At 43.3% G+C, this 27,638-nt stretch overlaps 1 protein-coding gene across 3 annotated transcripts in view; it reads right to left on the bottom strand.

Moving 5' to 3' along the window:
- Window positions 1-16,069: 16,069 nt before the first annotated feature.
- Window positions 16,070-27,638, bottom strand: part of LOC147701080 (uncharacterized) — an 80,059-nt gene continuing 68,490 nt past the window's right edge. For all 3 annotated transcript variants that reach the window (XM_086929868.1, XM_086929867.1, XM_086929866.1), the window contains exon 2: window positions 16,070-20,305. In XM_086929868.1, the coding sequence (XP_086785994.1) occupies window positions 17,579-19,405 (1,827 nt within the window). In that variant the 5' untranslated portion in view covers window positions 19,406-20,305 and the 3' untranslated portion in view covers window positions 16,070-17,578. The remainder of the gene's footprint in view (window positions 20,306-27,638) is intronic.

The following is a 27,638-nucleotide window of genomic DNA, read 5'->3' as shown; positions in this document are numbered from 1 at the left end:
CAGGTCAGGATCTACAACCAGTGTGATGGTAGAAAGACCTGGAGAGGTAGGCTTTGCTCCCAGTGTGATGGAGGATAGACATGGAGAGGTCAAGCTATGCTCCCAGAGTGATGGGATAAACCAGGCTCTGCTCCTAATGTGATGGGATATACCATGCTCTGCTCCGAGTGTGATGGAGCAGAGTCCTGGAAAGGTCAGGCTTTACAGCCAGTGTGGTGGTGGAGAGACCTGGAGATGTCAGGCTCCTCAGCTAGTGTGATGGAGGAGAAACCTGGAGAGGTCAGGCTCTGCACCCAGTGTGATGGGGACAGACCTGGAGAGGTCAGGCTCTACAGCCAGTGTGATGATGGAGAGACCTGGAGAGGTCAGGCTCTTCAGCCAGTGTGATTGTGGAGAGACTTGGAGAGGTCAGGCTCTTCAGCCAATGTGATGGAGGAGAGACCTGGAGAGGTAGGCTTTGCTCCGAGTGTGATGGAGGATAGACATGGAGAGGTCAAGCTATGCTCCCAGTGTGATGGGATAAACCAGGCTCTGCTCCCAATGTGATGGGATATACCATGCTCTGCTCCGAGTGTGATGGAGCAGAGTCCTGGAAAGGTCAGGCTTTGCTCCCAGTGTGATGAAGGAGAGACTGAAGAGTCTCCCATCTGCACCCAATGTGATGGAGGGGAGACCTGGAGAGGTCAGGCTCTGCTCCTAGTGGGATGGAGCAGAGTCCTGGAGAGGTCAGGCTCTGTTCCCAATGTGATGGAGGAGGGACCTGGAGAGGTCAGGCTCTATAGCCAGTGTATGGGAGGAGAGCCCCAGAAAGGACAAGCTTCGCAATCAATGTGATGGAGGGAAGACCCAGGCTATAAACCCAGAGTACTGCGGGAGAGAGAGTTGGAGAGGCCAAGCTCTTCACTCTGTTTAATGTCAGAGAGGTCCATGGAGGTCAGGCCCAACTCTACATCCACTGTGAGACTGACCAGGCTCTTCACCAGGAAGAGAAACAGTAACAGTCAGAACTTACTTTCTGACAGTGTGTGAGAAGTTAGAAGACTATGCAAGGAAACAAGCAAAAAGCCTGTGCCTCTTCACAGGAGAAAATTCAGATATGTCAGATATATTATGTCCTGCAAATAGGCTTGATCTGTACCCCATATCACCCGTTATAATCCCTGTGTTTGACGGAGTATGCCTGCGAGTATGGCAGGGCATAGTCAAAGCCACCAGCAGAGAGAAATATCCGGTAAAACCGGCAATATTAAAGTGATTCCAAAGTGTGAACAATGTGCAGGGCTGCAAGCGAGGTGCACCCCAACAACAACTAATGGTTCCACCTGGTGTTTTAACCATCGAGAAATGTACACAAGAATCAGACTCCATACTAAGAGATGAGCAAATATAAGAGCCATAGTCTCTTTATTAGGAGATCATCACAGACACGTAGGTTGTGCATGGGGGAGAAAGTCCCTGGACCAATGTCCATGTGACAGCTTGTACCTCATCTCATCATTCTGGCAGACCCAGAAAGTTTTGTTCTGCGTGTGATCACAAATATCCTGACAAGTGCACAATATGAAAATAGTGTGCTGTTCACCTGTATCGTTTTAGACTCTGGAAGGTAGTTTGGGTCCACCCAAAGCAGAACTTTTGTTAAACATTAGTGACTATTAAACAACAGTGAGTACCGTACTCATGACAAGGCCACGACACAGCTGATGTACTGTGACAGTCATTTATTGCAGTGGGCACAGACCTTTGTACTTTAGCCACAGTGGGGAGACTGGCAGATGACTTGTAAATCTGTGTAGGATGTCATACATAGGTGCTTGCTAAGTTAACATGAGACGGTTGGGTCTCCCACTTATATGTATGTAGTCCCTAAAGTTGTAGAGCGTTGTGATGAGTTGGTGGTGATCAGAGTTGGTTGTCTCAGCTCTCCTTGAATGTCGTTCAGCACTGCTCGATACAGCTAGTTTGATTCCCTACTCCCTCTGTACTGCTCGAAGCTGCTCTAAGGATTCCCTACTCGCTCTGCACTGCTCGATACTGCTCCTTTGATTCCCTACTCCCTCTGTACTGCTCGAAGCTGCTCTATGGATTCCCTACTCCCTCTGTACTGCTCGATACTGCTCCTTTGATTCCCTACTCCCTCTGCACTGCTCAAAGCTGCTCTATGGATTCCCTACTCCTTCTGTACTGCTCGACGCAGCTCCTTGCATTCCCTAATCCTTCAACACTGCTCAATGCTGCTTCTTGCATTCCCTACTCCAGCTTCTCTATTCAATGCCACTCCTTTTATTTCCTACTCCCTCTGCACTGCTCAATACCGTTCCTTGCATTCCCTACACCCCCTGCGCTGCTGGTTGCTGCTCCTCCGCTATTCTACTTGAGCAGCTCTTTGGGTTCTCCACTCCCTCTGCACTACTCCATGCCCTCCTTGGATACCCAACCCCTTGTTAGAATAGAAAGGATTTTGTTTATGTATTCTTACATGTAAGTTAGCATTTGGTGCACCATTTTCTATTTGGGCGCCATTTGGATTATGATCAAAACTAATCCTTTGCTTTTTCCGAGAAAATGGCCTTTTCTGAGCTGCATTTCTCCAGGGTTGAGTTTTGCTTCACTAATGAATACATTAATCTTATTAACGCATATCTTTCCAACCAGATAGATGCCTTCTCCCACTTGTCTAGTGGGAGGGACGGGCAGAGCGACCTTGAATAGCAGATAATGGGTGCCCGGTCGCAGAATCAAAACTTACTCCTTGTATTTCACTATTTAGCTATATCTGCTTGGAAAATTCCATGATGGGCGTGCCTTCATTGGTTCTGAAATGTACATATTGTATCTTTATGCTTGCTGATGTCAGTCCCTCTGCAGCACTCCTAGCGACTGGGCCGACCAGGCTCCGCTCTGAGTGTACTTTGAATAAACAGTTATTGGTTTGTATTCTCTAATGTCTGAGCGACTCTTCATTTAGTGTGGTAGGCTGAGAGGTGGTCAATAGTGACCCGGGTGACCCTAAACGGGTTACTTCCTTCACCCCTCTACGCTGCCTGATAACACTCCTTGGATTCACCACGCCCTCTGCACTGCTCAATGCTGCTCCTAGGATTCCATGCTCCCTCTTCGCTGCTCGATGCCTTTCTTGGATTCGCTGGTGGTTCATGGGAAATGTAGTTCAGGCTGTTTTTCATTAAGATGTTCTTTGAATGATGCTGGATTAATAAAGTGATGAACGATATGCATAATCATCGCCTCTTTGTCCTTAATAGAATCTAAACTTTCCTTTTCGTCAGCTAGGAAATGTTTACCTTACTGCAGTATCCTCAGTAGAAAGTGCTTTCAGTTTTCCACTTCAATTCCATCAAGAGGAATCTCAACTGTGCAACACTTTTGGAATAATTTCAGAAAGTTAGTACTCTAGTTGCTCATTAGAACACTGTGGTACAGCTGCTGATCACCAGGGAGTTAACTGGCAATCTGCTGCTGGCGTTGAAAGTGCATGTTTCAGTCTGCATGCCAAAACGTTTTAATGAAATAGAAGAAGATATTTGAGAACTCTTTAAAAAGGTTTTCTAATTTTGCTTTCTACAGCACTAACCATAATTTCTATGACAAAATGAGCTGCCTCTTTTTGTTCCTTTTTAAATGAAATATTTTTAAGGTTATCGGTTTGATTCAATTAAGATGGCTTCAGGTGTGCCACAGTTTTGTCATAAATAATATTGTTAGCGCTCTAGTTGTTCTTTAGAACACTCTGGGAGGCTGCAGTAGAAAACTGTATATCAGCTGAGATTCACTGATCCTGCTGGAAGTACACGATTTACTGAGAATGTCAGACTTTATTCTCACAGGGCTGAGAAAGACAGTGTGGATTTACAGGAAACATGCTCTCATTTTAGCTTTTGGAGCACCTTCCATACCCCTCTGAGAAAATCATGAGAAAACTGTTTTCTCTTATATATGATTCATGAAATCTCAGTTGAGGGTAGCATTTTTCACAGGGTAAAATCAGCCTAGAACAGACCACAATACCCAAAATAAGTATGGTACCATCAACAAATGATTTATATTGCAACAGTTAGCATCCTTTAATTTCAAAGGGTATGTCCAAGAGTCCTGTAACAGCTGCCACAGCATGTTGTCCATGTTCTGGCCAGCCTGTAAAGGGGGGTTCCTTTCGGGTGTGCCCACTCTGCCCCCTTAGATATTTTTTAGGTTGAGCATCAGCGCATGCGCTGTCTGCAATACCTGCTGTAATCATTACAAGGAGTGTGATCCCACCTGGCTGCTTGCCATTGGTTTAATCCTCCATCACTCTTCTTTGTTGGATTCTGATTGGTTGGCACTCCTGTAACATCTCTTCCGGTTTTCTCTCAGGAGCACCGGCCAACTACAGTTTTGTTATGCTCCTTTGGGGACTACTGCTTTTCTATCCACACCTGTATTACTTTTCTCCACACGGGCGCTGCTTCATGTTTCAGCAGGGCACCCGTTTCTACTTATTTCGTTTATTGTTACGGTCCAGATGTTGCCTCCGTGCAAGGCAGTCATTCCCATTCCTAATCTCATCAAACTGTAACTTGATGTTTCAGCGATAAATAACAGTGTTAAATAAGCCAAACAAAGCCATTTTCCACAAGAAAACTGTTTGTTTGGGTGCTACCTGGCAACATGAAATTTGATTTTAGCGATAATAAAGCATTTTTGAAAATGTGCTTATTTGTTTTGTACTATTCTTAGTCACCACCTCTTCACAGGTCATAGAGGCTGGTGGTGCCACTGTAGGATGGGAGAGGTGAGCAGGAGCCAGCTGCCGGTGCTGCTAGCTCTAGAAGCACTGGCATTGCGGAAACATTCATGGCACAGGGCTGTATGAAGCAGACCAAGACAAAGGCAGCGCAATACCAGCATTCTGGCATTTTCAGCACAAGTAAAGTATGAAAAGCGAAATGATGATCCATATACCACGCCCAATGTGCCCAATGGCAGTACTCCATAGTGTTCAAGCTTTCGATCATGAAGCTGCGTGAGCCTTGGTCGGCTGTCTCTTGACACAGACAGTGCAGCCATTTTGGAGCAAGCAAATTAACAGCAGCAGACCGGCAGCCAAGGCGAGAATTAGAGGGAAGCCGCCAAAGACGCTGGACAAAATAGAATGAAAAAATGCCGAATCACACCAAATATAGTTTGGAATGAGGTCACACGGCTGGAGCTAACAATTTTGAAAAAGTGGGCCAGGCCTTTAGTGGTGGTCGAGGCATTAAAGATAGTGTGGATTAAAGCACCACAATGAAGTAGGAGATCCGTATTTAAAAGTATGGGTACTTCTGTACGCGTTTTAGTAACATGAAAGACAAATGTTTCATGAGAAGAAGTGAGAGTGACTTCTTTTTGAGACAATAAAGCTCTTATTCTGTTCAACTTGTTTAACTCTGCTTTCAGGGTCGCAATGAAAGGCCAAATCGAGATATCAAGCCTCCCTACTCGCTGTGAAACAGTGACAATGTACGGAATTCCAGCCAACATCCCGCAGCAAGCTTCATTATTTAAAAGCAAATAGCTACCGTTAGCTAATAGTGTGAATGTGGGTACGATAGCTGTCTCAGGAATTCCATTCATAATGCAAGCTAAATTCGGAGTCTCCAAATTACACGTGTCGTGCAATTAAACATTCTTGCATACGAGTGAATGATCAGCTGTGGAAGTGCACTCCTGCCCTTTTAAGTAAACTGCTTAGCCATCCCTCAGACATCTGTATGAGAAGGGCAGAGACCAAACTTCATGGAGAAAAGCGGTACCAAGTGGTTCATATCTACCCAGGGCATAGTGTTTCATACATGAACTAAACTTAAAAAGAGGAAAAGGCAATGTTATTAAACCATGGATGAGCCACACAGCTGAATTAGATTCCGCTACAGAAAATGGTAATGGTTGAAATTTCTTTACATGCAATAGAGAATATGACGCATCCTTCATGGGCATGAACTGTTGTTTTTCTGTTAAATTAAACGGAAAAAACACTGACAATATATTAATGTAGTCCCAAGGCACTTTCCCAGATTTTAAAGTTTGTAAGGTCCATGCAAACTGTGTGATGGACCGCAATTGATTTTGACCAATTAACAAAACAGAAACATCATCTTGCAAGATATCCACAACAGATGAAACAATATTATCCAAGGTGTAAATCCCGGAAGAGAGTGTGTTAATGCTATTATCAATGACAGCAAGCACTTTTTCCAAATTAGCTTGGTCGATTGCTCTTAAACGGGAAGCAGCCTCACCCTGCGACAGTTTCCAAACTTCATTGTAAATAGCACATATATATATCTTTTAGATCTTCCACTCACAGGACCCTTAACAAAATCAGTTAAATCAACATTGTCGGTCAACGAAGATAAATGATGTTTAACAGACGAAAGGGTGGAATGTTTCAGCCAATTTTGACATAATTTCCCCACTGACTAGGTGGTAACTGAATGGGAAGTTTCAAAAAGGGATCAGTTCTGTTCTGTGTGAGGCCAGGGGCTAAACCCAGAAAGCCATGTTGACAAGAATCAGAACTTGTTGGCCACAACAGCCAAACCTCAGGATCCAGGGATGAAATGTTAAAGGAGGAATTTGAAATTAAAGATTGTAATTCATCAAGGGACCTATCGGTATGATTGTTCCAATAAGGGTAAGCATGCATATTAGGAATTTTAGGGGTATTCATGTGTTTTGAAGTGGCCAAACTAAGACAAGTTGTTTGTGAGATCGTACTATTTAAAAACAACATGTGGCTTGGAATAAGACATGCTTGGTGTAAAGCTTCAGTGCCCTGCACTTGCCAGGGTCTAGAACCCCAAACAGATTTAGGATCTATGGTATCTTTCCATAGCTCGTAGCCACCCACTGCTAACTGATCCATAAAGGATTTGGAATACAACAATTGTGTGTGAGTAAGTCTCACTTTCGAATTTGATTTGTAATTTAATTTAAAATAAAATGAGCTCGGGTTAGACCGATCAAAGTCAGTAAAATATGTGAATTTATTCAAAAGGGTATTTGAGCTGCCTTCTATGGGAGTAGGACAATGTTCCCAATGGGTGTAATTAACCATATTTCCAAATTTATTAGCCTTATGCAGAAAGTGATGGCCATAGTGTTGGTAACAGAACAAGTCGGCGTAGTTTGTGGAGTCTAAATATAAATCCTCAGCATCAAAGGCAGCATAATATTTCAAATCAGAAAAGAGAGCTTCAATGGCTTGGACATCCCAATCATAAGAACGTATGTTTTGTTTCACAACATCCCCCATTGAAACACGAAGTACATTAGGAACAATAACCACCTCTGTGGGTCCATGAATTTGAAATTTGACAGCATCTCATACAATCCCATCTAGCACAGGCTAGGCTGTGATGTTGACAAAAGTCTGGTCTCTTTTCATGATGTGTGATGAGGAGTGTGGGGCCAAAGTCCCATCAATTAATATGATTTTTGATCGTTCAGTTATATAGTTTCCATTTACCAGACGAAAAAATACCATCACAAATCCAATTGACATAAACAAAAAAATTGAGTTGAGAACCAACCAGATGTAAGTCCAAGGTGGAACCAAAAAATTTCTTTTAAAACAAGTAACAAAAATAGAAAACCTCAATGGTACACTTGATGTTATAGAGTCAGAGTCAAAGGAAAAACTTGACTGGTCACCTGGACTTGTCTACACACCAGGCAAAGACACATCCGTGGGATATGTATACTCAGTATCTTCATTTACATCGCCAGCTGGCGGATTTAATAATGGATTAGTGACTGTGGACATCTCTATAACAAGGTCAGGCCTGTTGTAGTCAGCCAAGGCCAAAACAGATTTTCTCAGCATTGCTGGACAAGAATCAGCAGGAGTCATACTAAGAAGAATCGGCCACTCGTTGTAGTTTGAAATTTTTAATGGAGTCGTACCTGTTTCCCTGGAACGGGTACATGATAAGAGGGGCTGAACTCCTTCTTGTTCTCCACCTTCTCACGGACCAGGTCACCGACTCGGGATAGCCAGCTAACTACCGGAATCTGTATATCAGCTTCAGATCCAGATGTGGAGGGCAAGTGTTCCTTTGCAAGACTGTCTCGAGTCTCTAGTAGGTTCTGTAACACAGCAGAATGATTATCTACTTCAAAAGTTACGGCTGTCGCCGCCATGTCTAGACAATCAAGGTCCGGGACAAACATTTTTATGCCAAAGAGCATTTCGTATGGGGTCTGCCAACCCAGAGATCTTCTGGGAAGATTATTTAGTGCACGTAGTACCTAAGACCCTAGCTGTCAAAGATTTCTTTAAGTCACAGTTCATTTGCTCCACAACAGAATTGCCCTCAGGCCAGTATGGAGACAAAAATTTCACCTGCACCCCCAAAGACCCCATGGCTTCCTTGTACGCCTTAGAGGTGAACGCTGGACCCTGATCAGAATGGAAGGTGCCACATACAAAAATTCCCACAAAGACATGCAAATCCCTGATGACAGTTCGAGCATCAGCACTCCTTTGTGGCCAAACGCAGAGAAAACGTGTGCATGAATCCACTGCAACTAAGATATACTTATACGCAGTATCAGCAGAAAAAGGTCAGCAGTGATCTAAATAAACACAACCAAGTGGTCTATTAGATATGTACAGCTGAGTTTGTGGCGGCCGTGCAGCAGTTCAAGGTTTAATCTGCTGACATACTTAACAAGAAAGGACATATTCACAAGTTTATTTATACAATCCACTCCACCAGTAACGCTGCTGTAAGATAGAGAAATACGCTGAAACGTCGGCATGAACCGAGGCTATGCCTTTGTGATCGACTGTTATCAAGGGTAGCCTGCGGTCCGCGTCGGGAATCATCCTGTCACCAATGTTGTTAATTCTCACATAGGGAACTTTATCAGGACTTAAATGATAAGGGTATTTAGAAGGGAATCCCTTAGGGCAGTGGTTCCCAAACTTTTGACTCCTGAGGACCCCCATTGAGTCACCACTGGAAGCCGGGGACCCCCAAGCAATTTGCATGAGTTAAATTTCAAACATTAAAACGGTAATTCTAAAAAAATACACATGTGTGCACATAAAACAAATACTCAAAGTACTAAGGATTTTGGGGCCAGATGGACGACCATTTCATTTAGCGCCTCGCAATTCGCGACACATTGCGAGTGGCAAGTTGTGAGTCGCTAAATGAAATGTACAACAGTGTGTTTAACACGGTTTTGGCTTCCCAATGGGGTCGCAAATTGCGAGGTTCATTAATAATGATGAGCCTCTCACAATTTAAGAGCCCAATTGGAATGCCAGCCCTCCCAGCGATGGTGGTCTGCTGGGCTCTGCAGGCCACCATGTCTCGGACTGCTTTTAAATAAAGCAGTTTAAAAAAAATGCACCCTGTTTACCATGCATTAAAAAGAAAATGAAACCTTTTTGTTTCATTTTCTAAGGGCAGGCAGAGGTCCCTAGGACCACTGCCTGACCTTAAAAAATAATTGTGCATGCATTTGCAAAGGGGTATGGGTCCCCTGGGGACTCCTTCCCATTTGCGAATGCATTACCATCTACTTGAAGTAGGTGGTAATTGTGACTGTTTTGCGACAGCAAAACATTTGTACATGGTTTTGAGACTCGCTATTTGGAAGGGAATGCCCCTTCCAAATAGCAAGTTGCAAAACCTATTTAGAGAGTCGCAAACAAATTGCGACTCGCTAAATAGGCTATGTACATGGCCCAATAGGTTTTTGCATGCTCAAACGGGTTCGCGAACCCATTCGCGCACATAAAAACAGATCGTACATCTGGCCCTTAGTATTTTATATTGAAGTAATAGCCCCTCTGTCACATGTATTTCATTTGTTTTATAGCATCTCTCATACCATTGTAGGATGTCAGAGCACTTTAATTCACACACATATAGAGACATTGAATCATACATGTAAATCAGTGTGTATATAAAATGTTTAAAGAGTGCATGATCTGGAAAAGCACAAACTCAGGATTCAGAACATAACACAGTGGCTAGCATTGACTTTACATTAAACATGTATTTCCACCCAAATATATCTTTTTAGCAGCATCAGGATAATGAATAACTGGGACAAAATATAAGTTACTAACTGGTACCATGCAGTTTGCAAGCAGCTCTTTGATGACAGTTTACAGGTCCCTCTGCTAGATTACGATTGTCACTTATGAAGTGCACAGTAATAAAGGAAACTCTGTGACAAAAGCAGTAACCACGAACCTAGGCACATAAAATACTGCTTTTTAAGATGCATGTTACACGTTCTTTGCAGTAGGCACATTAACCCTCTGTGCTACATTAGTTAAATCAAAGCTGCCACTGAACTGAACTTTCCTCACTCTCCAGCAGGTGCATTAATCACTGGCATTCTCTTGACACTTTTATTGTTGCTGGAAAGCTGCTAATTATACAATAAATGTTTCTGTGCTTTTAAAACGGACCCCCTGGGAATGTGTCACGGACCCCTGGGGGTCCGCGGACCACAGTTTGGGAAACACTGCCTTAGGGTAATTATCACCAATCTCTGTAGCAGCTCTAGCTGCCAAGATGTCATCATCATTCATACTGTTGGACCTTGTAACTGCTGCTACTACATATGTTGCTACCGCGGTCTTTGCTGCTTCATCAGCAAGACTGTTGCCAACAGCGTGTACTCCTACATGCTGGTGACCAAGAGTATGAATTACATTTACGAGAGGCAGATGTTCTTTATTTCTGCGACTCAAACCCATAGCATCTTGTGCTTAATTGTGCCACCTTTGGAATCACGATAGTCATTCTGAGTCCAAAAGAATACTTTTTTATTGAAGGACTGAACACAGTAATAAGAGTCACTCACAATTAAAGTAGTCACACGAGGGTCAGCAAACTTCAATGCAAACACTAGAGCACAGTTTGAGAAAGGTGTGTCAGGGCAAGCTTTGTTTTTTATAGTCTATTATGGAAAAATTCCCATCACACGATGGTTCATTTTTTTGTTTTAATAAAGGAGTTACTATATTCGTGATAGTACGTAGGAGAACAGCCAACACTTGTTTCACCCCTTACATGGCCATCCGATCTGGGGCTTCCTCAGGGCGTTACGAATCAGGTTGAAGAAGTATATCTGGTCGTTCTTTTATGTGGATAAATAGGGATTCCCTGATTTTGGTGTAATGCCGGTACGAGTAGTCTCATGCGATTGGAATGTTTCCATAGAAGACTATAAAAAACAAAGCTTGCCCTGACACACCTTTCTCAAACTTTGCTATAATAGGAGGTTAGGGGTTTCCCTATGCCGAGGGCAAGCTTGACAAAAAAGAGGGACCATTGCTCAATAAACGGCTAGTAAGGGATTGGGACCTTTTACCCCTCATTCTCACTGACCCAAGCACTAGAGCACGTAGCTCTGCCAACTGGGCGGTACAGTCACCTAATGTCTGTGTGTGCACGACATCGGACTTGAATTTTCCATTCACCATGGTACCAGCCTCGATTGCGCAGGTCACTGAATAAGAATGCTTAGATCCAATCGCCGGTTGCGCCGAACCGTCAGTGTTAATGATACAATGGTAATCCTCAAGCGTGCGCATGAACATAGGAGCAGGATGAACAAACTCATACTGTAAGAACTCCTGAGTTTGCAATGAAGGGGCAAAGATAAATGTGACATCCCGAGATGTCAACGAAGTTGCCCATTGTATCCAATTAGGATATAAAACTTTAGAATTTGGTACACTGGCTTTCATCACTGCTTCAAATGCAGTATAAGGAGTAACAACCAACATTTTTCTTGTGACTGCGCTCTCTCTTTTAGAATCACCATCTGTACAGCTGTCAATACTTTCTCGACAGAAGAAAATTGCTTTTCAGCCGAAGTGTACAAGTGTGACTTGTAAGCGATAGGCACTGTGTCTCCTTCATTAAACGTCAAGTATGTGAAACCCACGCACCAGGCACAATTCTTATTACCAGGTTACTGTGGTTATCATGAGTCGATAAGTACTTAGATTCAAGAAGATCAGACTGCAAAAATTGCAGAATAGCTGAATGTTCAGGCAGCCAGCATGACTTGGTAAACGTTGGTTGTATCAAAGCATATAGAGGTTTGATACGCTGGGCATAATCGGGAATATAAGTACGCCCAAAATTAAAAAATCCCAGCAAGGATTGTACTTTTTTCAGAGTTGTAGGAGACCATAAACATGCACATTTCTCTAGGAAGTGAGGTGCAAGACCTCTACCTTCATTGTTGAGCCCAGAAACAACACTGTGAACTCCGCAATGTCTGACTTTGCAAAGATAAATTTATAACTGAAGTCCGCAAACATAACTATGATGCGGTCAATTCGACACAGATGCAGCCATAATTCGTCGTCCATTAGATAAATATCATCAATGTACGAGTACGCATTAGGATCAATGCCATCTAAGAAAGAGACAACACGTGCGGCAAAGACACCTGGGCTGTTTTTATAGCCTATGGCCAATCTTTTAAATTGTTTTTGTTTGCCGCCACAAGTGAACACTGTGCATTGACTACTAACGGAGGACAGGTTATGACTAAAAAAGCCATTTGAAATGTCTTATGTGATCTTAAATCTTTTTCGCATCAGACTGGTAACGAGAGCTGAACTGTGGGTGTTCTGTACCGCACATGTACGACAATGTGAAATTAAATGTCGATAATCCAAAACCAGAAAACATAAGAATATGTCTACACCCAATTAATTTCCAAAAACCTATTTCAGATCACAGGAGAAACACAAACTTATTGAGTTTGACCCGGTATATTTATTTATACCTGTCTATTTCGAAAACAAATGTCATTCTTCTTTTGAAAGTTTCGCAAAAAAGGAAAAAACTGTACATTCAATACATTTAAATTCCAACATCTAACTATTTACAAACAAAATATTTACAATTCATATACACAATTATCATACATTCCACAAAAAATTCACTATACAAACACAAACAATTGAAATTTTCAAAAAAGTTCATCTGAATTCATAAAGAATGAAGAGACAAAGTCATAAGGAAGGAGCACGTCCTAAAATAAGGATGACTTTTACAACCAGCCAGAACTAGTTCAAATGCTTAGTGATATTGATTGCTCCCTCCGATGTGCCGACATGTTTCTAGTCCGAGGAAACCAGTTCCCAGACTGTCATCAGGGCTTTGTCACTTTTCTGTGTAAAATGCAGAAAAACAATAAAGTTTTAATTATCAAGCTTGAAGCCTCTATTCTTTCTGGTATTGCACTAAACGATCTAAAATATGTACCTGTGTGTAAATATTTTGTTTGCAAATAGTTAGATGTTGGAATTGTAATGTATTAAATGTACAGTTTTCTCCTTTTTTGCAATTTTTTTTTTTTTTCGAAATAGACAGGTATAAATAAAAATACTGGGTCAAACTCAATACGTTTGTGTTTCTCCTATGATCTGAAATACGTTTTTGGAAATTAATTGGGTGTAGACATATTCTTGTGTTTTTTCTAGTTTATTACAATACAGTCTACCCCATACCCTACATGAACCTAACTCCTTTGTTTCACAAAGATAATCCAAAACCAGGCAGTACGACCAATCAGGTTTGGTAACAGTGAAATGAGGATTACTCATGGCTGACACACATGTCTCAATCGCACCTTGATATTCTAATTGTTCAAGGATTTCCGCAATGGGGGCTTTAGCCAATCGCTGCATGGGATAGCGGGGTGGTGGCTGTGTCATAAACCGCAATGTAATCTTGTGTCTGGGAGAAAGTTTATCCCCCCGACTTGAGTATGGTACAACGCAGGTGCAAGCACCAGAGCACACTCTTCTGCAAAGTTCTGCGGACTGCTCCTTGGGCACGGTGTGCGGAAAGCTGGGGAGGGTGACCTCCTCCCCTCTTGGAGCGACCAAAATGAAAAGCGGGGGCCAGTCTGACTCAGCTAACAGAATGTCATATGTAGAGGTCAGATGTTCCCAAAAAATCCCTTTTATTGCACGTTGGATGTCACCTTCTATTAAAAGAACTATATCAGATAGTCTGTCAGGGGGAGCCACCCTACTGTCAGCAGTTTCCATTGTGAAAAAAGTGTCAGTTGCTGTTGCCTTCAGATGTGGACGCAGTGCTTGCCGCACTATTGTAACCTCTGCTGCGCTGTCGAGCAGCGTTAATGCCCATGTCAGGATCCGAAGCTGTGTTCTCACTATCCGTTGCATACCTTGCGGTTAACGCAGCAACTTTCTTTTTCTGAAAATGAGGGCGTTAACGTGGCAAGTCTTCCTGCTTGCCTTACCATAAGACGGCTGGGGTTGCTCATGTCCTTGTGGGGCGCCCCTGCCGTGTTCTCCTCCACCAGCTTGCACGCGATGTTTCCTGTGAAGAACGGGAGAACGTTGCTCAGGAACCTGAAATTTATCAGGAGACCTAATTCTTGCGTGGTCTCACTAATCATAAATGCGCTCAGTAGACGCTGGTATCGGTGACGCCAGACGCGACCCCTGTTTCTATTGCTGCTTCCCCTGATTATTATTCTTCCAATTCTGTTTTGGAAAATTTGGATGGTCGTCTTTAGTAGACTTTGCTATCTGAGTCTGCGGTTGAGTTGTCGTTTTAGCAAAAGGCTTAACACCTAAACTATTGCGGCCAATGGTCTTATAAGCCTCCACAATAATTCACGTTAACACTCGGGGTTTGTCGACGTCTTGGACAAGGCGCAAAGCATTCAACACCTGAAAGTTAACCGCATCTCCTTTTACATTACAAAAGATGAGATCAGCAACTACGTCAAACACTCCAACGAGCCTCATTCTCAACTCGACAGCTGCCTCCGCGCTATGCTCATCCGGAACATGCTTGATCACAGAGTGCAAGACATTCATAGACGGCATGCAGAAACACTTTGCATATTCTGCTGCAAATACTTTACCCTAAATCCCCAAAACTAATTGTGAGAATCCTGTGTTTTTCCACAGGAGTGGTATTAGGAAACACTGCTTCTAGTTGGTCAAATTTCTCAGCAAGCCAATAAGGCATATCATACTTAGTTTGAAGGTGCTTGCCCATTACCGAATTAACCAAATTAACCATGACTGGACTAATCTACATCCCGGCCGGTCCAACTTGTTCCGCTGCAAGAAACATATTAAACTAAAGCCCTATGTACCCCAACAAAAGAGGTATAAAGTTGACACAAGTCGTCAATCGGGGCATTTAGATAACGTGGATATGGTGTGAACCCGGCTAAGACTGGCCAAGTGGCCCCAGGAATTGACAAGGGACCTAACCGAACCAGAGTTATGGTGTGGGGGAGGGTGCCATTAAACCAAACACGATGCTGCCATGCTGAAATTGGAATCTCTTGTGTCCTATATGGAGTATAGTTCTCAGGAATCGCAGTGTGAGTGTATGTATGAAACTTATCCACATCCGCATTTATTGCAGGAAACGTGACCCAAGAGTACAAAAGCTCACAGGGGAACGCCGAATCAGCACTCACCACAAAGATAACAGACATACCATCGTCTGGTACTCCAGACTGCGTCAGATGACGCCGGAGCGCTGCCCAACTATGCTTAGCTATGTCAATGTCACCCAAGAGGACATAGAGAAGAAAAACAATTTGTATAAATTGCAGTACAACAATGAGTAGTAATTCAAAATGTGAACCTTTTTATAAATCTCATGCTTGAATTAACCTATAACACATTCGTATGGGTAGGTTTATCCATCACGCCTTTTAACCGGAAAAGGTGTTGACCGTATTGTGGACAGATACGAACACTAATCAAGACTTTGGGCACCATGTTACGGGAATTCTGCTCATGCACAGAACTATGCGCAGGTAACCAGGACCTCAGTGTATTGTGGTGTACCAAAAATCCACCTCAGTGCCCAGAACCCCTATCCGACTAGCAACAGTGTCTCATTCATTCTCCGTACTACAGCGAAGCTACCAATGAACAAGCGACTTTGGGACCTCTCAGGAATAGTGGGAATCAAGAACACTCTTTTGTTTTTATTCTCATAAATGTCCACAATGTGCGTAATCAGAGTCACTGTATAGTTTAAAATATTTATTTCAACTACGTGCTCTAAGATGCTAACATAAGAAAAAAGATGCATAAAATCAATACAATCAACATTGTTACAATTCCATAAAATACAAAGGGAGAAATCATATTATAATGATAGTGGAACCAGATCTATAGCGCCTTGTGTACCACCTCCCCTTGCTAGGATCTAGGTATTATAATAATAGAAGATCTCTAGGTTAAAACCGGGAACCCCATACCTCCAAAGTCAGGTGAAGTGAATCACATCCCAGATCAGCACAGCTCTTTGTTGATGGAAAGGTTTGTTCCGAGTGCTAGTCTCATGCATGCAAAGCAATATTAAAAGCACCTGAGTTTCAGAAATGAACAGCTGTGTACGTGTTGTGTCTAGAGCGTGGGCCGATCAACCTGCATCAACAGCATACATTGTTATTTTAACCATGAACACTTTGTGCAGACTTGAGGCCGCAGTGTGAGTCTAGAGATATGAAAAACAACCCGTTCTCATGTGAAGGAAAAGCAAGCAGTTTGTCTTTATAAGAACAGAGATGTAGTGTCATGTGCAAAAACAGCAAAATGGCGTTTTCACAACTAACTCACTTATGCTAATATAGCAATGTGTGCAGGCAGCATCATATTCATCCCTACGCGTTTACAGGTATCATGAACAGGAACACTTGGATGTTTTTCTTTGTAACTCTTCACCGCCAAATAAAAACCGCCAGTGTTTCTTTTCTTTTATTCCACATTGAGCTAGTCTCCCAGTGGATTTCCTGTTATATCTTGCTGTTTTTTCTATGTGTACCGAAGTGAACAATCACTGGGAACAGACACTTTCAATACTCTACAAATCTTTGGTTTTCTTCATTTCTTCTAGTCGAGTCTTCATTCATCTGGTATTTGAATAACCCACACAATTATATACTTGTTCCTGTAATTCCTTCATCTCACAATAACTGCACTGTTCTACTCCTGTCTATGTCCTCAGATGAGTCAATATTATTGTTAATGTTCTTAAGTTCTTTTTGAATTCACTGTATCTCTAGGATTATTTCTAAGTGAGTTAAATGAAGGTGTGTGTTTGCTGAGGCTATGTAGGATAAGAAATTGACAAAAGCCTGTCACACTTTTAGTGCAATTGTAAGATTCACCCCAGGTGTGTTTGCAATTGACAAAATCACTTCTGACATTCATTGCAATGCCCATTTTTACTCTGTATATGTTAGTTGATGTATCCGTAGGTTTAATAACTGACAGAAGATATTCACACATTCACTGGACCTGAAAGTTTTTTTCTCTGTGTGCATTAACTGATGAATCCTTAATGCATAAGATTTCCTAAAGGTACTTCTACACTCACTACAGTTGTACGGTATTTACAGAGTGAGAGCAAGCTTATGTCTACATAGGCTTGATAAGTGACTACATTTCTTCACACATTCATTGCACTTGAAGACTTTTCTTCTGCGTGTGTACGCTGATGCCTGTTTAGGATTGATAATGGACTTCAGCTTTTCAAACATTCATGGAATTTAAAAGATTTGTTTCCCCTTTGTGAGCTCGCTGATGATTTCTTAATGCTGAAGAACAAGTAAAACTACTGCCACATTCATTGCAATGGTAGGGTTTTTCCCCTGTGTGTTTTCTCTGATGTGTGTGGAGGTTTGATTGTAACCTAAAACTACTTCCACATTCGCTGCAATTGTATGGTTTTTCCCCAGTGTGTATTCGCTGATGTCTCTGGAGGTTTGTTAACTGACTGAAGCTCTTTATACATTCACTGCACTGGTATGGTTTTTCCCCTGTGTGTGTTTTCTGATGTGTGCGGAGGTTTGATTGCACCCTAAAACTACTTCCACATTCACTGCAATTGTATGGTTTTTCCCCAGTGTGTATTCGCTGATGTCTCTGGAGGCCTGTTAACTGACTGAAGTTCTTTGTACATTCACTGCACTGGTATGGTTTTTCCCCTGTGTGCATTCTCTGATGTGTGCGGAGACATGTAATTTGACTGAAGCTCTTCACACATTCACTGCAATGGTATGGTTTTTCCCCTGTGTGTGTTCGCTGATGTGTTTGGAGTTCTGCCAACGTACTGAAACTCTTCACACATTCACTGCAATGGTATGGTTTTCCCCCTGTGTGTATTCTCTGATGTGAGTGGAGCTGTGAAATGTGATTGAAGCTCTTTACACATTCCTTACAATGGTATGGTTTTTCCCCTGTGTGGGTTCGCTGATGTATTTGGAGTTCTTGTAACCGACAGAAGCTCTTCACACATTCACTGCAATGGTATGGTTTTTCCCCTGTGTGTATTCTCTTATGTGTGTGGAGCTGTGAAATTTGATTGAAGCTCTTTACACATTCCTTGCAATGGTATGGTTTTTCTCCTGTGTGTATTCTTTGATGTCTATGGAGGCTTGATAATTGACTGAAGCTCTTCACACATTCCTTGCAATGGTATGGTTTTTCCCCTGTGTGTGTTCGCTGATGTGTTTGGAGTTTTGCTAACGTACTGAAACTCTTCACACATTCACTGCAATGGTATGGTTTTTCCCCTGTGTGTATTCTCTGATGTGTGTGGAGCTGTGAAATTTGATTGAAGCTCTTTACACATTCCTTGCAATGGTATGGTTTTTCCCCTTTGTGTATTCTCTGATGACTATGGAGGTTTGATAATTGACTGAAGCTCTTCACACATTCCTTGCAATGGTATGGTTTTTCCCCTGTGTGTGTTCGCTGATGTGTTTGGAGTTCTACTAACGTACTGAAACTCTTTACACATTCCTTGCAATGGTATGGTTTTTCCCCTGTGTGTATTCTATGATGTCTATGGAGGTTTGATAATTGATTGAAGCTCTTTACACATTCCTTGCAATGGTATGGTTTTTCCCCTGTGTGGGTTCGCTGATGTTTTTGGAGTTCTTGTAACCGACAGAAGCTCTTTACACATTCACTGCAATGGTATGGTTTTTCCCCTGAGTGTATTTTCTGATGTGTGTAGAGGTTTGAAATTTGACTGAAGCTCTTTTTACATTTGTTGCAATGGTATGGTTTTTCCCCTGTGTGTATTCTCTGATGTGTGTGGAGGTTTGAAATTTGACTGAAGCTCTTTACACATTCATTGCAATGGTATGGTTTTTCCCCTGTGTGTATTCGCTGATGTGTTTGGAGGTCTGTTAACCGACTGAAGCTCTTTATACATTCATTGCAATGGTATGGTTTTTCCCCTGTTTGTATTCGCTGATGCTCTTTTATGGTTTCTAATTGGCTAAAGTTCTTGACATATTCAGTGGAATTGCACAATTTTTCTCCTGACCGTGTTTCCTGAAGGGTCAGCATAGTTAATAAACCACTTGCGTTATTTTCACATTCCCTGTATGTATGTGATATTGTGGACGCTTGATTTCCGATTTAACGTAAAATACAAGACTTACTAAATACCTGCCACATTCATAATATCAGTAAGGCTTCCTTGTGGGTGATTGCATCTTTAGAATGGATAATGGCTTCGCATGCTTGCGGGTAAAGCTTAATCTTCGTTCCGGTAGGTGAAAATTGGGACAATACTCTGTACTTCAGAGAGCAGATCTCCGCTTTCCTTTAGCCTTCAGTTGTTCGGCTCCACTTCGTTGTACTTTTCCCTGGTGCCTGTGGTTTTGCTAGAAAGAGTTTGCAATATACCTAGAGCACTGAATGCTGGTCTGTTGCCAGTTTCGATAGCGAAGCACTGCTCTAGACACATCATGATGGTGAAGCGACTCGTAATGTGTACAGCTACTCCAAAGAGTGTCCCGGGGAAAAGCACAGGTCAGAAAAGAAAGTAAATCAGTTTGTTTCAAACATGGACAAAAAGCCAAGTTTTCAACCTTTTTTTAAACATTACCATGTTACTAACAGCTCAAAGCTGAAGAGGGAGTTTGTTCCAAGCTATGGATCCCAAATAGACACGAGACCTTCCTCCAACTCTCATACCGGCCTCATGATCAAAGCTGGTCAGCAGGTGGTTTGTCAGTTTTGTTGTCTTAGTTTTGTTGAGGTCATTTCTTCATCTTGGGGTGTCGAAGTGCAGAGCTCAGACTCGTACACTCACTGAATTGCCTTTGACTGCTTCTTCCTGTATCTGTCCTCTGCCTCTGATTGCACTGATGTTTTTGGAGCTCCTTATTTTTGACAATTTGTGCTGGTTTGATGTGTTATCTTCATTATTCATAATCAATCCATGCATTTAAAACTTATTTTCTGTTGGATGTAAAGAAATGCAATATTACTAAATGTAAATGTAAAGAATGTGAATACACAATATTTAACCAGCTGTAGAAGACATCTCTTCTCTATCATATTTGAAATTTAGAAGGAACATTTTACCATACATGGATATTTCATTAAGACTGTGGCTGAACATGTCACATTGTATTTACTTCTGAAAAGGCGGTGATTTACCATTATTCACAGAGTAACTTACTAAAGAAAGGGCAGCAACAGAGCACTCGTGCTACTGGTAGAGTTTTAAGTAGATATACATGGACAAGATTTCATTTAAACAAAACAGATTGTGGAAAAAGAGAGGAATCAGGAAGCGCTGCCGTTAATTCAGTTTCAGGAAGTATCTACCAAAGGTAGCTCTTCAGAATGTGTATAACAAAGGTAACTCTTCAGGAAGTATTTAACCAAGGTAACTCTTCAGGAAGTGTATGACAAAGGTAACTCTTCAGGAAGTATACATGACAAAGGTAGCTCTTTAGGAAGTATATATGACAAAGGTAACTCCAGACACCTTTTTCCACAATGCTTTCCTGTTCACACTGGATCAGCTCAAATGTCAACTCCCGCCTTCACCTAACAGCTTATTAAGAATCTTTCTATAAGTGGGACGGTCCTCATGATCGAGGTACTCGCGGTTGCGGTCCAACTGCCACCATCCAGGCGAACTGACCGCCGTGTTATGAGTGTGGTGGTGGGATCGCCCCCCGCCAGGATCAAGGATCCCGCTGTGGAGGCGGTCTGCAAACACCCCGAATATGTTGGCAGTGCCGATTCCGACATCGCCGATCATATTTTGGTCTGCATATCCACCGTCCTTTTCCCTGGTGGGGACCCCGCCATGAAAAGGATAAAGGACATGCAGGTAAGGGGGCCCTAACAGGGCCCCGGCCGATTCCGCTCCTGGGGTTGCATGCGGGGGGCACATGTTGTCCCACCCCATGGAATTGCGCCCTTTTTCCTGCACAGTGTGGCATGCATGACATGGTGCAGGAACGTGCTGCAGGCACTCTTAAGGTGGTGGTATGCTGCTTAGGTTCTCTAATGAGCCTAATACAGCCGCCGAGAGACCGCTGCTGCACCGCCCACCCACCCTGGATTTAGGTCATAATCCGGTGGCGGGCTCTCAATGGGCTTGTCAGTCTGCCTGGTACCTCCGCTTTGGTAGTCCCATTGGAAGACCGCCACACTCGTAATAAAGCCCCAAGTCACCTTCAACACATTTTACAGCCCTCCTGGCTCAAGCATTTCTGGATTCTTCTAACCTGGAAGACTGGAGCATTATCCCGAGTTGAGGTGGATTTTCTATCAGCGTAATATATATCCATCTCCGTTGAAGTTAAGATCCTGTGGTATTTCAATCAGCAGCTCCTTCCAGGGTTTTTTGTAAAACAGAATGAGGGGTTATTCTAATGGCCCGACTTTATGTTGCGCACACAGATTTGGCAAACAAACATTAAATCATGTAATTTATTATTCAACGATATCAGTCATTTATTCCTCATAGAGAATCCATCACAACCAATAATTTAACTGAAATATAAAGCATCCAACAGATGTGTGCATATTAATCATTGTTTTTGTTTTTCAAAATTTACAAGATATTTGACTTATTGTTGTCTGTCTGAAGGCCAGGATGCTACTTTGTGACTCAACAGGGCTTTGGTAGAGCGGGAGGAGGTGTCTGTTGTCCACAGGTGAAGTCTCATTTCTCCATTCCCATCTTTCTTTTTTCCAGGTTTACCTCATCCATGTCCTTCAGCTCCCCTACTCCCCTCGGTCTGTGTACTCACTCTACAGGGTTCATTGTTAGCTGTGGCAGGGGGACACACTTGAAGCATGCACACAGCAGATGCAGATGCCTGATAGTCAAGAGGCCGTGGTTGGCAGTACAGAGCTCACAAGCTTCATTTCAGAAGCTCACCTGGGGGGTACTAACTGAGGAGGTGCACAGGAAGGGGCCTATTAGCTATTTATTTATTTATTTTTTTATTTTTATTTTTTTATTGGCATTTATAAAGCGCAGCATATACCCTAGGGTGTCTTGGCGCTGATTAATTTGCCAGCTAGATGTTAAGCTGCCTTGCTCAGACCACTATTCTATACCGAGAACTTATTTATTGAACAGCCAAGTTTTCAATTTTTTGCGGAATTGGAGTAGTGTAGGACATGCTCTAATGTCCTGGGGTAGAGTATTCCACAGTTTGGAAGCTGCTACCACAAACCGTCGGTCTCCCCACATCACAGTTTTGGTGCGGGGTACCATTAGTTGGTTGCTGTTGGTAGAACGCAAATGGCGTATAGGTTGATAAGGACATAGATGGTCTTTAAGGAACTGTGGGCCCTGTTTATTTAGTGCTTTGTAAACAATGCACTGTGATTTAAATCTAGCTCTGTTCTGAATCGTCAGCCAGTGTAGTTTAGGAATGGCGTCAGAGAGAGGAGCAAACTTAGGAATTCCCAGAATAAGACGTGCTGCTGCATTCTGTATGGTCTGCAGTTTTTTCATAACTCTAACTTGGGAGTTGATAAAAAGCCCATTGCAGTAGTCTAGGGATGTCAGGACTAGTGAGCTTACCAGAGTTTTAATGGCGGTAGTAGGAAGATAAGGACTTATCTTTCGAATCATGCGTAGTTTGTGATGGGCTATAGAGGCCACTTTGCTAGCATGGTCCATGAAGTTTAAATGGTTATCAAAAAGTATTCCTAAGTTCCTTACTTTAGTAACCGGATTGGGGGGGGCACCAAACGTTTGGGGCCACCACAAGGCAGGCCATTCTGGTGAGAGTTGTCCAAAAATCATTACCTCGTTTTTTTCCGAATTAAGTTTTAGGCAATTCGCTGCCATCCACTCACCTAGTTCCGTCAGTCCTCTCTGGAATCTTTTAGCTACCTCCTCTCCATCACCTCTTATAGCCATCACCAATTGAGTGTCATCCGCGTAGGAGGTTAGGCTCATCCCATGTGCCTTGATGACATTGGCCAGGTCCGACACATAGATATTAAAAAGTGTCGGACTCAGGGATGAGCCTTGAGGTACCCCACACGGTTGTGACAGTTTAGCAGATTGGTAAGGGCCAAGAGTGATGGCCTGCGTTCTCTCAGAGAGAAAGGAAGCGAGGAGAGCTCTTGCCGTGGACGAGATGCCCATTTTCCCGACACGGTCGACCAAAATACTATGGTCGACCGTGTCGAAAGCTGCTGAAAGGTCCAGCAGTACCAACACCGCTGTACCGCCTTGGTCTCTTATTATTCTTATATCTTCGGATGCTTTAATAAGGGCCGTTTCAGTCCCATGGTATTTCCGAAAACCATACTGAGTGTCATCTAACTTCTTATGGGTTTCTATATACTCAGTTAATTGCATGTTCATGGCCTTTTCCACCACTTTGGCCATGAACGGGAGACTGGCAATGGGTCGATAGTTTTTTAGTTCTGACTTATCGGCTCCTGGTTTTTTTAACAGTGGTTTGAGCAGTGTGGTTTTTAGATTAAGGGGATATATCCCTGAGAGCAGGATGGAATTGCAGACTTGTGTCAGGACTGGTATGATCGAGTCCATCACCGGTAAGAGCGCCGATAGTGGACAAAAATCCAGCTTGGATCCAGCTTTGATTGTCGACACAATTTTTAATACCTGATCTTCTGTCAGTGGTAGAAAGTCAGTGAAGGATGAAGTTACTGTTGGTTTTGAGTCCTCCTGACTAATATTGGGAACCTTTGTGTGCGTGATTTTGGCCAAAAAAGGTTGATAAATATCATCCACCTTCGTGAAAAAGAAGTCGGCCAGGGCATCACACATGTCTTGGGTTTGAGGTGGGGTCAGATCAGGGGTATTGCCCGAGAGCACTTTAGTTATGTCATATAATTTTTTGCAAGAGTTCTTTGCCTGCTCAATTTGCATCATGTAGTACTCTTTTTTTGCCTTTATAATCATGGCTTTGTATGTTGCCAAAGCATCCTTGTATTTAGTTTTACTTGTTGGATTATAAGACTTTCTCCATTGTCTTTCCCAGTATCTGTTCTGTTGTTTTTGTGCTTTTAGTTCATCCGTGTACCATGGTGCGGTAGGGGTAGACCTGTTCTTCGATAATTTCTTAGTGGGGGCTAATGAGTTCATGGCATGGCCCAACCAGTCGTGGAGTTGTTGTATGGCCAGGTTGGGGTTAGCCGAGATTAGCGGGCAAGTATCATCCAGGTGGTTTTTTAGGTCCAGCTGGTTGACATTGTGCCAAGCTTTAAAGGATATAGACTGGGGAAGAGGAGTAGCTGTAACTGTTTTTTTATCCATAGCCAAGGTACAGAAAACCGCATAATGGTCTGTCCATGGCAGTGGAAGGATGTCGCGTACATGGAGCCCCTGGGCACTTGAGAATATAGCATCTAAAATGTGTCCAGCTTGGTGAGTAGGTGAAGTAACCAGCTGATGTAACCCCAGGACTTCCATATCCGCTATGAGAGCTTGAGTCTCCTTGTGGTTATTATCGTCTAGGTGGAAGTTCAGATCACCTAATACTGTGATCGAGTCCTCTAATGCTAGAGATTCCAGGTGTGTACTAATACTCGTTAAGAAGCCAGTTTTGACTCCTGGGGGCCTATATATAAGAAGCCCTTTAAAGTTGAATTGTTGGCTAAGTTTGATAGAAAACATCATGGCCTCGCACGAGGTATCATGTATTTGAGTCACTATTACCTCCAGATTTTCTCTAGCTATAATGGCGATCCCTCCACCTTTCTGTCTAGATCTATCTTTCTGTCTAGGTCTATCTTGTCTATAGGCTGTAGGTGTGGCAGAGACCATGTCCGGGCCGGACGAGTCATCTGTCCAGGTCTCTGTAATAAAAAGTACGTCTAACTTTGAATCTATTATCAGGTCGGCGATTTCGTGGCTATGTTTACATAGGGACCGTGCATTAATGAGGGCTAAGGCAACATTATTCGATTTAAGTTTTTGTTTTAGGGGGTTCTTCTCACCTTGACGCAATGTCGTAAAAAGGCAGTGAGGACAATTTGTTGGATTTCATTATGCGTGTTGCAAAGATCGAATGTGGCACAGGCATGATTCCTTGGTATTCTGAGATTGAGGAGAGCGTCCTTGGGGTAGACCATGCTTGAATCTGTAGGAGTCGGGCCAGGGGTCGTGGCCCTCGGCCCGGTCCCGGCGCGGACGGGCGCAGACGGGCTTGCCTTTGGCGCGCCGTCGGCGCGCCCGCTGCGCCCGCCCGCTGCGCGGGCGGGATGGTGCCATGTTTTTATTCATAATTAGGCGGAGGAGGGTGGGAGGGTTCTATCCACTGCAGCGCTGACCTTCCCTCACCAAGATGGTGCCTCGGGAGGGTCAGGTGAGGTCAGGGCGCCTTCTAGCAGCGCGCTTTGCCTGGCAACTAAACGGAGACCTCTGGTGAAGTAATCTCAACCACGAGGTAATGTCAGCGGTTAAAAAAGCACTTTTTAAAATATTTTACAAATTTTAAAAACCGTCCTTTGAAGTCAGCGAGGAGGTGTGCAAATTAGCAGTATTGACAGGTATAGAAAGATTCCCCCGGCTTCCGCCTCAGGGGAGAGCAAATCGCAAATTACCTTTACCGACCCTGTCCCTGCCTTAAGTATCCTGGGAGGGCGGGAGGGTTCTATCCACTGCAGCGCTGACCTTCCCTCACCAAGATGGCGCCTCGGGAGGGTCAGGTGAGGTCAGGGCGCCTTCTAGCAGCGCGCTTTGCCTGGCAACTAAACGGAGACCTCTGGTGCAGTAATCTCACCCACGAGGTAATGTCAGCGGTTAAAAAAGCACTTTTTAAAATATTTTACAAATTTTAAAAACCGTCCTTTGAAGTCAGCGAGGAGGTGTGCAAATTAGCAGTATTGACAGGTATAGAAAGATTCCCCCGGCTTCCGCCTCAGGGGAGAGCAAATCGCAAATTACCTTTACCGACCCTGTCCCTGCCTTAAGTATCCTGAGAGGGCGGGAGGGTTCTCTCCACTGCAGCGCTGACCTTCCCTCATCAAGATGGCGCCTCGGGAGGGTCAGGTGAGGTCAGGGCGCCTTCTAGCAGCGCGCTTTGCCTGGCAACTAAACGGAGACCTCTGGTGAAGTAATCTCACCCACGAGGTAATGTCAGCGGTTAAAAAAGCACTTTTTAAAATATTTTACAAACAGAGAGAGTGCACAGGTGAGTGCTTGTGAGGTATAAACAGATGAGGTGCACATATAGGTACCTATGAGGTACAAACAGAGGAGGTGCACAGGTATGTGCTTATGAGGTAGGAACAGAGGAGGTGCACAGGTAGGTGCTTATGAGGTATAAACAGAGGAGGCGCACATGTAGATGCTTATGAGGTACAAACAGAGGAGGTGCACAGGTAGGTGCTAATGAGGTATAAACAGAGGAGGTGCACAGGTAGGTGTTTATGAGGTATAAACAGAGAGAGTGCACAGGTGAGTGCTTGTGAGGTATAAACAGATGAGGTGCACATATAGGTACCTATGAGGTACAAACAGACCAGGCGCACAGGTAGGTACAAATGAGGTATAAACAGAGGAAGTGAACAGGTAGGTGCTTATGAGGTAGGAACTGAGGAAGAAAAGAGGTAGGTGCTTCAGTGACTCTGGGACTATATCTGCTTCGAGGCCCTCTTCCTATAATGCTGGCTCTTGCTCCTTTTACAACACTTGCTGCAGACATAGGGCCTGATTTAGAGTTTATCCGACAGGTTATTGCTTCAAACATGACAGATCCCATCCGCTTTATTACAAATGCCACAGGATATAATGCACTTTTAATAGGGTGGATGAGACAGCTGCCACAGTTATGACGGAATAAACCATCCGCCTAAATATAAATCGGGCCCTTGGCAGACATTGTGTCCAGTGTCCTCTCAATGTTGGAAAGCATTCATTTTATTAACGGCACAGTATTATCTCCCCACTGCTGTGGCTTGCAGTCATAAGGCCATTATGAACGGAGTAGGTTGTGTGCCAGAATGCCCGCGAATAGTTTAGCAAGAATGTTTAGGAGGGAGATGGGTCTGTGTGATGAGCAGGACTAGGGGGCTTTCCAGGGCCTGTGAATAAGTGTTATTACTGTTTCTCTCTTGGTGTCAGTGGGCTTGTCTGTGCTCCCAGATGAGTTGTTTTCACGCTTATCTTATTTTTGCACAAAGATTTGTAGTTTTTAGGGCTAAGCAACTCTTTCAACAATGTTTAAAAACAAAACTAGTCAGATGATAGCTGCCAGGTGTACATGTTTTGCATGTGTAGAATCACACACTAGTAAATGCAGCGCACGCAAGCTTTGCCTTGTCAGTTTGTGAA

The sequence above is a fragment of the Lissotriton vulgaris genome, chromosome 7 (genome assembly GCF_964263255.1).
Source record: "Lissotriton vulgaris chromosome 7, aLisVul1.2, whole genome shotgun sequence".
Lineage (NCBI taxonomy): Eukaryota > Metazoa > Chordata > Amphibia > Caudata > Salamandridae > Lissotriton > Lissotriton vulgaris.
This window is presented reverse-complemented; position numbering and strand designations above follow the sequence as displayed.